At 38.9% G+C, this 16,093-nt stretch overlaps 1 protein-coding gene across 1 annotated transcript; it reads left to right on the top strand.

Annotated features, from left to right (window-relative positions):
• Positions 1 to 12,762: 12,762 nt before the first annotated feature.
• LOC149834300 (E3 ubiquitin-protein ligase RSL1-like) lies at positions 12,763 to 13,200 on the top strand. Its single transcript, XM_090009337.1, has one exon. It carries the CDS (start codon positions 12,763 to 12,765, stop codon positions 13,198 to 13,200), a length of 438 nt encoding a protein of 145 aa, XP_089865463.1.
• Positions 13,201 to 16,093: the final 2,893 nt, after the last annotated feature.

Genomic DNA, 16,093 nt, shown 5'->3' with positions numbered 1-16,093 from the left:
TTGATCTATATAGATCTCTTCTTCAAGATCGCCATGCAAAAAGGCAGTCTTTACATCCATTTGATGGACTGAGAGATCATAAATGGAAGCTAGTGCAATAAGCACTCTAATTGTGGTCATCCGGGTAATCGGAGAATAGGTGTCAAAATAATCTATTCCCTCCTTTTGTTTGAACTCCTTGGCAACCAGTCTCGCCTTGTACTTGTCAATGGATCCATTTGGTTTCTACTTCTTCTTAAAGATCCATTTGCACCCAATTGTGGAACTACCACGAGGGAGGTTAACCAGTTCCCAAGTCCCATTAGCGACAGTAAAGTCCATTTCACTCTTGATGGCGTCTTTCCAATGCCTTGCTTCAGGTGAAGCCATTGCATCTCGGAAAGTGGGAGGATCATCCTCGATAAGGTAAGTGATAAAATCACTTCCCAAATCCTTGGTAATCCGTGGTCTCTTGCTCCTTCTAGGTTCAGCCACTTCCTCAGACTCAATGGGTCTAGGATGGGAACAAGATGGTTCTACCTCCACATCTGTCATCCTTTCCACATATTCGAGAATGGAACCAGAAGTTGAAGGTATATCTAAAAAAAGAAGATTCTGAGGTACACCAACTTTCATGGGAAATACATCCTCAAAGAATGTAGCTTCTCGAAGCTCAACAATATAGTTTACATCTATGCCAGATATCTCAGACTTAATTACTAAGAACTTGTAAGCATAGTTGTTCTCTACATAACCCAAAAAGACAACATCTACTGTTTTAGGACCCAACTTCTTTCTATTGTGCTCTGGGACAAGTATCTTTGCAAGGCACCCCCACACTTTAAGGTATTTCAAGCTCGATTTTCTATTTCTCTAGAGTTCAAAAGGGCTACTATCCTTATGCTTTTGAGAAACTCTATTCAGAATATGACAAGCCGTATTCAGAGCATCCTCCCACATATAGGTAGGTAATCCAGAACTCCCAAGTAGAGCATTGATCATATCAGTTAGGGTTCTATTCTTTCTTTCTGCAATCCCATTAGATTGAGGAGAATATGGAGCAGTAAACTCATGAACTATGTCAACAGACTTGCAATATTCATCGAGTTTATTAGAGGTATATTCTCCCCCTCTGTCAGACCTCATTCTTTTCAGTTTTCTACCAGTTTGTGTTTCTGCTTTATTCTTAAAAATAAGAAACTTATCAAAAGCTTCATCCTTTGATTTTAGCAAATACACATAACAATATTTAATGCCATCATCTATAAAAGTGATAAAATACTTTTTATGATTTCTGGTTAATACTCCATTAAATTCACAGATATCCGTGTGCACCAGATCCAATATTTCAGAATCTCTAACAATCGTATGGAATGGTTTCCTACATTGTTTTGCTTGCACACAAATTTCACATTTCTTAGTTTTATCAATGGAACGCTCAAGAATCATTTTCAAGTTCATCATGTGTTTCACAGAATTGAAATTCACATGACCTAATCTATTATGCCACAAATCAAATGATTCTATGTTATATGCAACATTAAACAATGAATCAAAAGAAACATCATTTTTTAATTTATCACTGCAAACATGTTCAACACGAAGTTTAAACAAACCATCATCTAAATACCCCTTGCCAATAAATGTTCCAGAATGTAAAATAACAACTTTATTACATTTAAAGTTAAATTCATAACCCTCTATAACAAGACATGAATCACTTAGAATGTTCCTTCTAACTACAGACACATGATGCACTCTGTGTAAAGACATAACTCATCCTGAAGGAAACTTCAGATCCACGCGTCCAATCCCTAACACCTTTGCAGCCATTGAATTGCCCATAGTCACAGATCTGCCTGCAACAGCCTGGTATGAGACAAAGACAGACTTATCAGCACAAACGTGTACATTAGCCCCAGTGTCAACCAGCCACTCCGTTGGCTCATAAACGTGATAGATTTGCGGGTTAACAGAAACATACCCAGTACTGGTCCCAACGACCTCAGTCACCATGTTGACTTGAGGCGTTCCATCTGTGGTCCCATGAGCTTTGGCCTTCTTGGAAGGACATTCCTTAGCCCAGTGCCCAACCTGCCCACAGTTACAGCAAGGTTTGTTCTTTGCCTTTTTTTGGATTTTGGCCTTAGGTTTAAACTGGTTTTTCATTGCAGATTTCATTTTTTGTCTCTTGCCATTAAAAGATCCAGTCATCATGTTCACCTTAGGCTGTTCAGTTGGCATCACGACCTGTTTTTGGCTCCTATGCTCTTCTTCAATGGCAATGGCTACCATAAGATCATCAAGGGAAATCTTCCCTCTACGGTGCTTGAGAGTCTACCCAAGACTTAGGAAATTTCTCCACGATAGTCATAACTTGAAACTTTTCAGGAAGTTTCATATCAGCCTCAGTCAAACTATGGAGCAACAACAGAAACTCGTGTGCCTGCTCAGTGACCGACTTGCCCTTAACCATCTGATATTTCAGGAACTTAGCAACTGAGTATTTTCAAGACCTTGGTCTTCGGTATTATACTTTTTGTCGAGTTGATCTCATAGGCCCTTAGTAGTAGTAGACGAGAAACAATACACATCAAACATGTCGGACAGAGCCAACAATATGCAACCACGACATATACTGTCCTTTTTCTTTCCACTCTACTACCGTAGTGACCGCAGCAGGGCCAGGGTCAGTATCAGAAACTGAAGGGCAGTCGAGTTCCAGAACAGACAACAACCCTATCGTAGTGAACTAGATCTTCATGCGTTGCTGCCAACACTTGAAATTCTGATCGACAAACTTTTTCGACATACCAGACATGTCCACTTTTGGTACAAATGCAGAAGAAGTCGACATGCTTAGAATCTTCTCTAAGACTGTTGGATCGATTTTTGGATCACACAGTTTCATAATCATCATCATGATATAAAACATGATATAAATCAGGAAATATAACAGTATAGACATCATGATCAATAGACGATCGAAACAATAACAGGGAGCAAACATGTCGGGTTCCACCATACACCAAAATCCAGACATATACAAATGAATAAACATATACATAGAACATAATATAAACCACAGAAGCATGTTAATACTGTATAAACGGCTAAGGCGTACGAAAGTACTCCCCTTAGAGAAGATTCGCCCCTACATACAGTGCAAAATAGGGTCCGACGTCCTTCCCCCAGGATACAATAGCCTCGACGATCAGACCGGTGCACTCCGACGGATCGTCCTTCGAAAATAACCTCTACGAACCGAAGTTGCAGAACAACCCATTTCGGGATAACTCAGGAGAGAGAGAGAGAGAGAGAGCAACAGGGAAATGAAAAACCGCAGAGCTCTTCTTCAGAGATTAGTCCGTCTCGGATCTGTTGTAACCCCAGCCCTAACCACGCTTTTATAACCCGTCTTGATTGGATATGGCCCTAAAGGGCCAATTACCCGAACCCGGCTCGGCACGACACGGTGGGCGTGCGCGCGCGCATGCATGTGTGGTAGTCATTCCAACCTCTTGTTCTCAAGAACAAATGTAAGAGTTTACATGTGGGTTATAAAGCCCACAACAAACTCAAACACAATCAATATGGGACTATTCCACGTCATCAAAACCACTTTTTCCAAAAAGAAGGAAAACAACCCACGTTTCATATTTGAATTCTTTCTTCCCTTCCTTTTTACACCTAACAAGGACCTATCCAGTTGAGTAAATTTTCCTTTTGTACCGGCTAAATTTTATGCCCTTCATCGTATATTACCTACTCCCACATGCTAGAAATCATGGTTGTAGGTTGTATCCTCCCAATTAAACCTTATGGATGTACTCAACATAGTTTATGTGATAGGAATCATGCTTTGGGTCATGTTTTTTTGGGGAAGCAGATCTGCTCATGCTAAAATCGTGGCCGACCATTGTAGGTTTCGGATGAATGCCATATGGCATTTAACGTTTCCGTTAAGTGTTAAGTTTGCAGAAAAAGATTTGATGGTGCATAAAAAAATTCACAAACCGCAGAATAAAATCGTTGGGGCTCCTCCAGCATTCGCAAAATTGCATAGCATAATCATTAAAATGAAGTTTATTGTCACCTTCCATGACTAATCTTGTTCTTCGGAAGGAATCCAAAGAAGGGGTCGTTCATTTGCCTCCTCCAACTTCTTCACCCGAAAGTATTCCTGAAGCTCCTTCGCCATCTTTCTCTGAAACTTGAGGGTGATCATTGCCGGTTTTGAGAGTAGGAAACCGTGCTCACAAAGACCGGCTTGGGTGGTGATGAAGTAGGAGGTGGGGAGAGAGTTGGTGAAGGTGAGGGTGGGGTTGGGGCCACTGGCTTTAGTGGAGGAGCAGGCTCTCTCAATGGTGCAATCGGTTTTCTCAAAGGGCCTTCTGCTTTAGAGTTCCTGTTTGTGGTCGATGATGGCTTCTTGGGGATCCCTCTGATGGTGGTGGCTGAGGAAGATGATGAGGCTGAGAGAGAGAGAGAGAGAGAGTTTCGTACTGTGTTTTTTTTTTAACAATTCAAATCGGTAACGGTGTCTTCTGTTAACGGAAACCTGAAATACGTGGCGCTCATCCGCCATTCTCAATGAAAGGCCTCAGATAACTTTCATGCTCATTTTCGAAATGACCTGATCTGCTTCCGTTTTTGGTCATAAAATTTTGATACACTGTGAGCCATTGAATTTTAAGGGTCTTAAAACACACACACACGCACACACACACACACACACACACACACACACACATATATATATATATATATATATATATATATATATATATATATATATATATATATATATATATATATATATATAAAAATCACCTGCTCCAAAACTTGTTTTCTACTAAATAATGCTTATAGATCATATCTATAGGAATCAACAAAAAAAGTTTACATTTTTTGAAAATCTAAAGCTTCTATTAGGTTGGTTAGAGAAGGTACTTCGAGAGCACCTTTTATATATATATATATATATATATATATATATATATATATATATATATATATTAGAATTTCGTTGGGGCGTTCCCTACTGAGCGACGCGCTGTACTCTCTAGGCCCGGAGGCAGTGATAAATGTGCAAGGGTTGCTAGGTCGTCGCCCAGAAGCGACGCGTCACACCGGCGCCCGGGTGTGGTGTCAAATAGGCAAGGGTTCCCTCACTTTGTTGGACGGGTGGGGGTAAAGAAGTTAGTCCAAGACCATAAAATTAGGTTAGCCACTTGGAACATAGGGTCTTTAACTGGTAAGTTGGTAGAGTTAGTAGATGTTATGTGTAGGAGAAAGATTGATATTTTATGTCTTCAAGAGACCAAATGGGTAGGTGAGAAAGCTAAAGTGATAGAACCTTGGGGATATAAGATTTGGTATACAGGAATAAATAGGAATATGAATGGAGTAGGGATTGTTATGAGTCGTCAGTTTATAGATAATGTAGTTGAGGTCCGTAGGAAGGGTGATAGAATTTTACTTATTAAATTAGTATTAGGTACAGATATTATTAATATTATTAGTGTTTATGCACCTCAAGTAGGTTTAGATGATTCCATTAAGCATCAATTTTGGGAAGATTTAGATGGAGTAGTACAAGAGACATCTTATGGAGAAAAGCTTTTCATCGGCGGTGACCTTAATGGACATGTAGGCATTAGTAGGGATGGATTTGAGAATATCCATGGAGGCTATGGTATAGGAGAAAGAAATGAAAGTGGAGAAATGATTTTAGATTTTTGTTTGTCCTATGATATGATCTTAGCAAACACTTGGTTTAGGAAGAGGGAGTCTCACCTAGTAACATTTAAAAGTGGGGTTAATACGAGTCAGATAGATTTTTTCCTACTTAGAAAGAGAGATAGGGGTTGTTGCATCGATTGTAAGGTTATACCAGGAGAAAGTGTAGCTACACAACATAGAGTCTTAATTTTAGATCTTAGAATTAGACAATGCCGCAAAAGGGATAGACATAGGATAGATCCTAGAATTAAGTGGTGGGCACTGAAAGGAGCTAAACAAGGAATGTTTGTAGAGCAGGTAGTTAAGGAAGTTGATTGGTGTCTCGAGGAGGATTCAGAATCAATGTGGAATAAGATAGCGGGTGGTATGAGAAAAGTAGCTAAGGAGGTATTGGGTGAGTCTAAAGGCGGTGCACCACTAGGTAAGGATACATCATGGTGGAACGAGGATGTCAAATTAGCTATTAAGGTTAAAAGAGAGTGTTATAGAAATCTAAGTAAGAGTCGTGATAATGAGAATTTGGAGAAGTATATGATAGCAAAGAAGGAAGCTAAAAAAGTTGTTCGAAACGCGAGGGCTAAGGTATATAAGGAGGTTTATGACAAGTTGGATACCAAAGAAGGCGAGAAGGATATTTATAGGCTTGCAAAGATGAGAGATAGGAAATCGAAGGATTTGGGTATGGTTAGATGTATCAAAGATGAAACGCAAAGGGTTTTAGTCAAAGATGAGGAGATTAAGGAGAGATGGAAAGATTATTTTGATAAGCTATTTAATGATAGTCATGCTCAAGATCTTGGAGACTTCTCCATTCCTTTTCATGAGATAAATCGTGACTTCATGCGCAAGATTCAAAAGAAAGAAATTGCAGAGGCTTTGAAGAAAATGAAATCAAGAAGGGCAGTTGGCCCAGATGGTATACCTATCGAGGCTTGGAAATGCTTGGGAGAGAAAGGTTTAGAATGGTTGACAAATCTTTTTAACTTGATTTGGCGAACAAATAAGATGCCTAATGAGTGGAGGAAGAGTACTTTGGTGCCTTTATATAAGAATAAGGGTGATATACAAGATTGCACAAACTATCGTGGTATAAAACTCATGAGTCATACTATGAAACTTTGGGAGAGGGTGATTGAGTCTAGGTTGAGGAAGGTTGTCATGATATCGGAGAATCAATTTGGTTTTATGCCTGGAAGATCAACTATGAAAGCTATACATCTTCTTAGACAACTTATTGAAAGATATAGAGAGAGGAACAAAGATTTGCATATGGTTTTTATTGATTTAGAGAAGGCATACGATAGAGTACCTAGGGACGTTCTCTGGTGGACAATGATGAAGAAAGGTGTTTCTCTCAAGTACATTAGTATAATTAAAGATATGTATGAAGGAGTAGTAACCAATGTCCGCACTTGTGGAGGGGTGACAACCAATTTCCCGATAACGGTTGGGTTACATCAAGGATCTGCTTTAAGCCCTTTCCTATTTGCAATAGTGATGGATGAGCTTACGAGATCAATTCAAGAAAATGTACCGTGGTGTATGTTGTTTGCTGATGATATTGTTTTGATTGATGAGTCTAGAGCTGGGGTTAATGCTAAGTTAGAATTATGGAGATAGACATTGGAAGCTAGAGGTTTTAAGTTGAGTAAGAGTAAGACTGAATATATGGAATGTCGGTTTAGTAAGCAACGAAGTAGTGATGGGAGTGTAGTGAAGATTGGTGAGCAAGAAATACGGGTGGATGGTTCTTTCAAATATTTGGGATCTATCATTCAAAAGTATGGAGAAATTGATGGAGATGTAAATCATAGGATAAAGGTTGGGTGGATGAAATGGAAAAGTGCTACTGGAGTGCTGTGCGATCATAGAATGCCATTGCGGTTGAAGGGAAAGTTTTATAGGACGACTATTAGACCCGCTTTACTATATGGTACGGAATGTTGGGCTGCCAAGAGACATCATATTAAAAAAATGAGTGTAGCTGAGATGCGGATGCTTAGATGGATGTGTGGAAATACAATAAAAGATAAGATTCGGAACGAAGAGATACGTAAGAAGGTAGGTGTTGCACCCATTGAAAATAAGATGCGAGAGAATCGTTTACGGTGGTTTGGACATATTCGGCGGAGGCCTAATGATGCTCCAGTTAGAAGGTTGGAGAAATGGGAAAATATATTAGTTAAAAGAGGTCGGGGTAGGCCTAGGAAGACTTGGATGGAGATGATAGGAAAGGATATGAATGCTTTGAACCTCACCGAGGACATGGCGTTGGATAGAAATGATTGGAGGAAAAGGATTCATGTGGAAGACCCAAAATGAATTTCTTTTTTGGTTCATATCGCTGACCCCAATTGTTTTGGGATGAAGGCGTAGTTGTTGTTGTTGTTGTTGTTGTATATATATATATATATATATATATATATATATATATATATATATATATATATATATATATATATATATGAAAACCTGCCGACTAAAAAATATGTCAAACCTAGCTACCAGTGTTGCAGTCTCAACTTTCAGCAAAGATTTTGGCCAATTCTGATAGAATCCGGGGGAGCCAAGTACTTTTTGTCATGTTACACGTCAAGATATTTCCAACGGTGGTCTCGGATTTACGATTGAAGATACTTCATGATTCCACCCGTTTTATCATACTCAAGCCCTATTTATTTACAAAGATTTGGTTTTTCGATCGACTTTGTCACCATTTTTCGGCATCTTTCGGCAACCTCTAGCGACGCACCAACTATCGTCGGCATCCCTACCACACCACGAGCCCAACCCAGATCCGGCTAAGTGATGCCAACCCAGATCTGGCTAGGGGCGTCAACAGTCAGGACACCCACTAAAAGCGGTAGTGCCAACCCAGATCCGGCTAAGTGATGCAGATATCGGATCCTAAAATAATTTTTGTGTTTTTTACATTAAAAAAATATGGATCTTAATGGGAACTTGGGTCTGACCTGGGTTTGGTATAAAATTTTGTAAACCATACTGGACCCATTTAATAATTGCACCTCATGGGTCTGACCGGATAGTTAATTGGACCCCCTTTTTTGTAACCAAACCCTGACCCTATAGGATCCATTATCATCCCTAGATCTGACCCATGAGGGTGTACCTCAACCCACCCAAGTAACAAGCAGATTCAGCTTTGGGTTTGCATTATATCATTTCAAGAAAATGGGATTCAAAGCTCGAGCTATACAACTTAAAAGAGTATCTGATTTGGAATGATTTCAAATCTTTCTGATTCCAAATCCCAGGGCAACCCATGAGATTTCGCAATTTCGAATCAGAATAATTCGAAATCATGGCTGCCTGAAATCTCATCTTCGAAAAAACATGAGATTTCAGGGCTTTTAGAATCGCTTTTCTCAGTTTCCCCTGAGAAAGCGATTCTGTCGGAACCAACCAAACATGCCCTAAACGTACTTCAGCTTGAACACCTTAAACCGACAATTACATTACCAAAGGCTAGAACTTTGTTATAAGGCAACAAAAGGGTAAAACTATTAACAAAAAAAAATCAAAGGCCATATTTGGCATATTTTGAGTAGTGAATTGGTCATGTTTGATATATTCTTAGTCTTGACTAAAACAAGGAATGGTGCCAAAAGTGAGTACGCTATTTTTGAAAAAGAAAAAACTAAAAAGACCCATTAAATCATCAATTAAATCATAGTATATTAAGCAAAAATAATTTTAATTGATCACCATTTAGTTAGAAAGATATAGTCTAGAAATTTATTATAATAAAAAATTGAAATTACTAAAAAAACAGAAACCTCCACTTGCCTTTTCATAAGAAAGGATCCTCGGAAGTTTGCTCGATGATGCAAGACTGCCTTCAACCGAGTTTTTTTTTTTTTTTAACTTTGACAAGTTAGTGACTCTTTTGATGTATGAAATAGGCGAGGAAGTTGGCTATCAAGATAAGTCTCCTTTAGGATGACTTTTTTTTGCTTATTCTTATCATCGTTCATTTTTTGAAAAATTAGGCCACTCATTCCTAAAATCCGTCAAGCAAAAACATACTATAATTAGAGCTAGGTTTCGATCATGGGACCTGTGGGTTATGGGTCCACCATGCTTCCGATGTGCCACTATGATTTGTTAAATAGACAAAGATTAGAACCAGGTTTTGATTCTAAGACTCGTGGGTCATGGGTCCACCATGCTTCCCTTGTGCCACTATGATTTGTTAAATAGGCAAAGGCTAGAACCAGATTTTGATTCTAAGACTCGTGGGTTATGGGTCCACCATACTTTAGTTGCACCATTTTGATTTATTAAATGTATTAAAAAATAAAGTATTGATTGAATAAAAATTAAATAAGAGATCAGGAAGGAGAAATGAAGAAATAACACACATTTGTGTTATTAGATCACACGAAAAGGCTGTCACATCCTCTCTTTTTCTTTTTCTTTTTTCAATTTATTCAACATCTCAACTCACACATTTGTACAAGTACGGGTACATGATTCAAATAATTTTTTTTTTATCTACAACAACGTGAAAACTAATCAAGATGAGATAATGATAAGCAATAATTTTGAAGACTATAGATTATCGCTTTTCTTGATAAGTGATAATTTTTGGGATGGCAACTGCCCTCCAACATAAAAAATTATCTTGAAAACTAGTGTTATAGGCAATATCCTTCCCTATCATTACAGATTCCAACAAAACAAATCATGAATAGAGCCAGCTTTCGATGTTGAGACCTGTGGGTTATGAGCCCAGTACCCTTCCACTGCGCCACTCTAATTTGTCAAATGGACCATGATTAAGTTAAAGGCATATCCAAAGCTTATTTACTGTCTTGCTACCATTGGAATTTCAGAATAATCTCTTTGCTATTCTCTTGAGATAGAAATCTCTTTTTGTCCGCATGGAAAGGTCTGTCACTCTTGTTCTCTTAAGCCTCTGCCTCTTCATCATTTCTGTTTCTGGTTGGTGGTTCAAGGATGGAATGCATCAGACAAGCACCATCCAACAGGCCAGCGGTATGAAGTGTTACCATGTTCCCAACATACTTTATAGCACTCAATTCTTTGCTAGAGAGAGATTCTGCCATGGTAATTGCAGAAACATGCCTCAATTGCTGATACACGATCTCCTATTCACAGGAAAGGAACAGCTAAGTTGCTCCTCAGAAGAAAAGCAGAGAAGGAATGAATCAGCCAATTCATGGTTTCATGAGGCCTCTGTTTCCTGTTCCAGAATTCGATGGTGGAGATGCACGGCCTTGTGCATGGGCAAGCAAGAACATGGGTCGCCATTAGATACATATTTTTTCTCTGTTGACTTAATGATCATTTTTCTATGCCTGCACATGCATGAAATATGATATGCAGCAGGATTGACCACCAAGTTTAGTCACACAACGAGGACTGTTCATTTTTGAGATTGGTGGTAGGCTTTTTTTGTTTCTTGAGAGAAGTGGTTGTTGCTAGTTGTGTCTCATGTTTTGTCAATTCATTCATGGGAAACTAGCAATTTGTTTGTGTTCAGCCAAATTACACCTCCTAGATCTTTGAGCATTTAATATTAAACCGACTCCCAAATCACAAGAGTGAAACATATACTTTAGTGCTAGCAGACCCCAAAATTTCTTTTCTGTTTTACACATCAGAAAGAAATTCAACATAATTCAGGGAATCTTTCGTTTATGGTGCTCATCCATAGTATCCCCTGATCACCAAATTTTAATTGGATACTCATTACTTCTAGTTTGTTATCTTTGACAAAATTGGATTTTTAAAATTTTTTAAGCAGCATTCAACCCGAGCTTTATGAAACTTGTGCAGTAACAAAGGACACAATTGCGTTAATGTTGATACCAAACGTTTTCTGTCTTATGGTTTATGACTATCGAACTACAAGAGGTGTAACTCTACCAGGCACTGATGCAGGTATGCTTTCATTTTTCATATAATATTCTTAGGAGTCTTCTTGTAACTGTTTCACAAAGAGATCCCTTTTAAGCGGTAACCCTCTGTTTCTGTTCATACTTTTATCATAAATCTGACAAGGGGAAATAATCCATTTGTTACCAATATGATTTTTATTGAACTAATTCCTCTACTGAATAAATTACCAAAATTAATATAAGATATAATAAACAAGGCAAAAGAGTATTCTTATTAAGGTCTCATACTAAATGACCCCCTTAAATCAAAACAAAGTTGAACTTTCATAGAAATAAACGAAACCCTTTCTACCAAAAACGTTATGTACATGCTTTGCCTCTCTACCCTAGAAAGGCCCTTTTGCTAAAGTTATATGCAGACCATGATAGACTGCTTAATCATTTCATGATTTATTACCAAAAAAGGTGCATACTTTGGTGCAAAAATATCAAACAATGCTTTAATATATAGGGGTGGAACCAATGGCCCTTTTAATATGGCGGGTATTTATATGACTGTGCTAGTAAGGATATTTTCTTGTAGTTATTTTAAAGATTTCTGTATGCATACCATCCTTTATGAAAAATTATTAAAACTAAATGCAAATTTCAAAAATATTTTATATTTTTTAAATATCACTAATATGCTTTTCTTTTTTATAACTAATTCAAAGCACACACACATATGCACACGCATGGCCAGCCCCTATATAATTTTTCTGGTTCTGCCCCCGCTTTAATATATGGCTCTTGCTTCTGATAAAATGCGACTGTTTTTTGGTTTATTACACCGAGAAACCACATCCAGGATTTGAAACCTGGTCCTACTGGTCTTACCGTGCCATACCTACGGTCGCCATCCTGGCTGCATAAAACTCCATGGGCGCCGTAATTAAATGTGATGTTGCTACTCAACTGCATTAATAACAATTATACAGAAGATACGATGATTTCAGAGGTGAGCACAGAAAAGTTCTTCTGCAACATCTGCATGGAGCATAAGCCACTATGGCAATCATTCAGAACCGACCAATGTGCACATGAGTTCTGCTCTGAGTGAATTGCAAGGCATGTAGCCATTAAGATAAGGGAGAATTCGGCAAAAGTGAGATGCATGGAGGCTGGATGCAAGGCTAAAATCACGCTGGAATCATGTCATTTGATCTTGACCGGTGAGCTACTGGAGAAGTGGTCGATGATGCTCAGCGAGTTATTGATCCTCCCGTCTCAGAAGTTCTACTGCCCCTTCAAGAATTCCTCTGCTCTGTTGAGGGATGATAGCAAAGGCAAGGAGGTGATAAGGGAAGCAGAGTGCCTCCACTGTCGGAGGTTGTTCTGTGCACAGTGCAGGGTAGGTTGGCATGCTGGGATGAGTTGCAGTGAGTTCCAAAAGTTGAAGTGGAAGAGTGGAAAAGATGAAGCTTTCATGAAAGATTTGGCCAATCAGAAGTGGCAGAGATGCCCAAGGTGCAAGTTCTATGTCTACAAGCTCTCTGGTTGTCATCAAACCACCTGCAGGTTTGTCCCCTTGGAACTCAAGTTGCTTGGCTGAGTACTTGATTTGGCCTTGAGTCGGACCAAGCTGATCAAAGGCTTGGCCAGCCATTCTTGATCCATGATGGCACATTTCATGTCATGCAGATCATGAACAACTCTTGAACTCCAAGGTTTTCTCTATGAAAATCATAAACTTACGCTGCAACAACAATGTTCCTGCTGGAGTGGCAAACATGGTCAGTGTCATGAGGAGTCCACTAACTTGATCACTTTCACATGATATCACTGGGTATTTTTCCTGATTTGTAGTTTTTTTCCTTTAATTAATTTTTGTTACTTTTAGGCGTGGCTACCAATTTTGCTATAGGTGTGGATCATCTTGAACATCAAAGCATTACAATTTTAAATTAAAGAGGTATCATAGTTTACAACTTTAAAGCATACTGCTAATCTGAATTCATGGTTGCAATTGTTGGACCCTGACCTGAGCATGATCCAGCCCTGTGTCAACAAGACAAGTATAGCCACCTAGTGAGAGTGAGATGCCTACTGGGTCAAGTTGGTTATCACTCACTCCTCCAACATGGTATGAATCTTACCATACAAGGCCTGTTTCAGTCCTAGCTTGACCCAATCAAACTCAACTCCTCATGACCCAACCCATTTACTGTGCTAACAAAAGGTCCTTGTAGTTGGTTATGAACAGGCGCCCATCTGGGCCCAACCGCTTGCACCTAGGTCTAGTGATTAGTCTGGTGGGGTTGAATCAGGTAGGATCAAGTTCTGGCAAACAATGGGGTCAAGGGTATGGATGAATTTGTCTTTTAGTGAATGCTATGCTCCTTCCTTGTAGGCAAACTGGTTAGCACAGATGAGATTGTGGATGGCACCCTTTTTGGCAACAATACCACTATGCATAAGAAATTTGGGAGAACATGATGGAGATGGAAACCATTCTGATGAAGACTGTTGCTGGTTCTGTCAATAGGAGTAAAGAACTGCGGCTGTTCATATGATGTTATGCTGCCAAATTGTGTATATATTCTGATTCTGTTTTTTGAGAGGATATAGTCTGATATATTGTGCAAAAGTAACTGGTTTTCTCTATTTATTGCTCATCAATTTGTAATCAAATAATATTCACATGAAAGCTAAAGTTTTCTTCCTCTACAAAGGCTTATTATTGCTTTAAGTCAAGCTCCTTTGGTCACTTAATTACATTAATTCGTAGATCACACCAACATTAACTCCAAGAACTGCAGGCGTCATGAATTCCAATATTTCTCCTATTAAAACAAACAAAGCTTGCCAATTTGGAACCTCTGTTCATGCATTGGAGAGTCAATTATCATCTTCTTGCTTAAAAGCAATTAACATGAGTATCATATAACCAACCAGATAATAAAGGGCACATTGTGTGTAGGTAACATTCATCACTAGTGCCTGAGCTGACTTAATCAGATCCATAATCATTTAGAGACAATAGTTATCAGAAACAGAATATGTTTTTTGCATCAGTAAGACCTGCGAAAATTGAACAGAGCTCTTGCTTTAAATAGCAAGAGAAAATGTTGAACCCCACCCTTGGTGCAGCAGATCCAAATTCAAACCCATAGTTGCATTTGGAAAATATGGATTCAGATCCTAGTTGGATTTGGCACTGGAATGTCCAAATCAGTAACATGGTACTTTAGGAAACATTGATTTTACATTGTAAAAATAAGATGGGTTGATTTGCACCATTCCTTCTATGCGGATGATGCCCTTTTTTTCATTAGAGACCAAAAGAACTCTATTCAAAATTTTCTAAAGAGCATGAGGAATTTTGAAAAAGTATTTTGTCTCATGATCAACAAAGAAAAGTCGATTTTTGTGGCTTGCAACATGCCCAACAGTGTGATAAAAACTATTTGAGCAAGTGAGTAGATGGAAGGAAAAACCCCTTCCTCTCACATATTTAAGCCTTCCTCTATTTAAAGGAAAGTTGAAGAAATCTATCTGTGAGCCTTTGATTAAAAAGTTCATAGCCAGGTTAGAAAGGTGGGATGGGAAGCAGCTCTATGTGGCAGCCAGGGTGGTTCTAATTCGTTCGGTCCTCCAGTCGTTTCCACTGTATTGGATGGGAACCTTCCTCATGCCTGCACCAATCATTAGTTCGATTAAGAGAATCCTGAGTCGATTCCTTTGGTGTGGACGATCCAACACCCATCGTGCTCATCTTCTCAACTGGAAAAGCATTTGCAAACCTCTTGATGAAGGGGTCCTGGGTCTTCAGAAAATGGAAGAAATGAATCTAGCATGCCTCACAAATCTTGCTTGGAAGGTTATCAACCACTCAGGATCTCCTTGGTCTTATCTAGTTCATACCAAATACTCTAAAGATGAATCGATGTGGAGCCCCATCAATAACATTCGAGGCTCATACGGATGGAAAGGAATTAAAAGAGGTGTTGCATCCATCCTTCCACATGTTTCTTGGAAAATTGGAAATGGAGAACTGGTTGAGTTTTGGCATGACCCTTGGACCCCTCAAGGTCCCCTCATCCAACTCCTGTTGATGAATACTGCGAAATTGATGTATCACAGTTTACGAGAATTGAAGTCAAAGATCTACTCGATCCTAGTCAATTCCCTCGATGTTATAAAGAATGCGAATTACAGGTTTCACAAAGTGTCAAAGTAGTAGTAAATTTGCAAGAATGGCTCCCCACTGTCATGGACAGTTTGGAATGGCTTCCAAGCCCAACCTTTTGTTGGATCACTTTTCTGATCACTCAGTTTCACATTCATCATCATGGTATAAAACACGAAATAAATCATGAAATACAACAATGTAAATAGCATGATTAACAGACGACAGAAACAACAACAGGGTGCAGGCATGTCAATTTTCGGAACAGACCAAAATCCAGACGGCAGCATATAAACAAACATATGCACAGAACATA

This window comes from Nuphar pumila, chromosome 6 (genome assembly GCF_984573655.1).
Source record: "Nuphar pumila chromosome 6, dmNupPumi1.hap1.1, whole genome shotgun sequence".
Classification (NCBI taxonomy): Eukaryota; Viridiplantae; Streptophyta; class Magnoliopsida; order Nymphaeales; family Nymphaeaceae; genus Nuphar; species Nuphar pumila.
The sequence above is the reverse complement of the archived record's forward strand: the minus strand, read 5'-3'. Positions and strand labels throughout refer to the sequence as shown.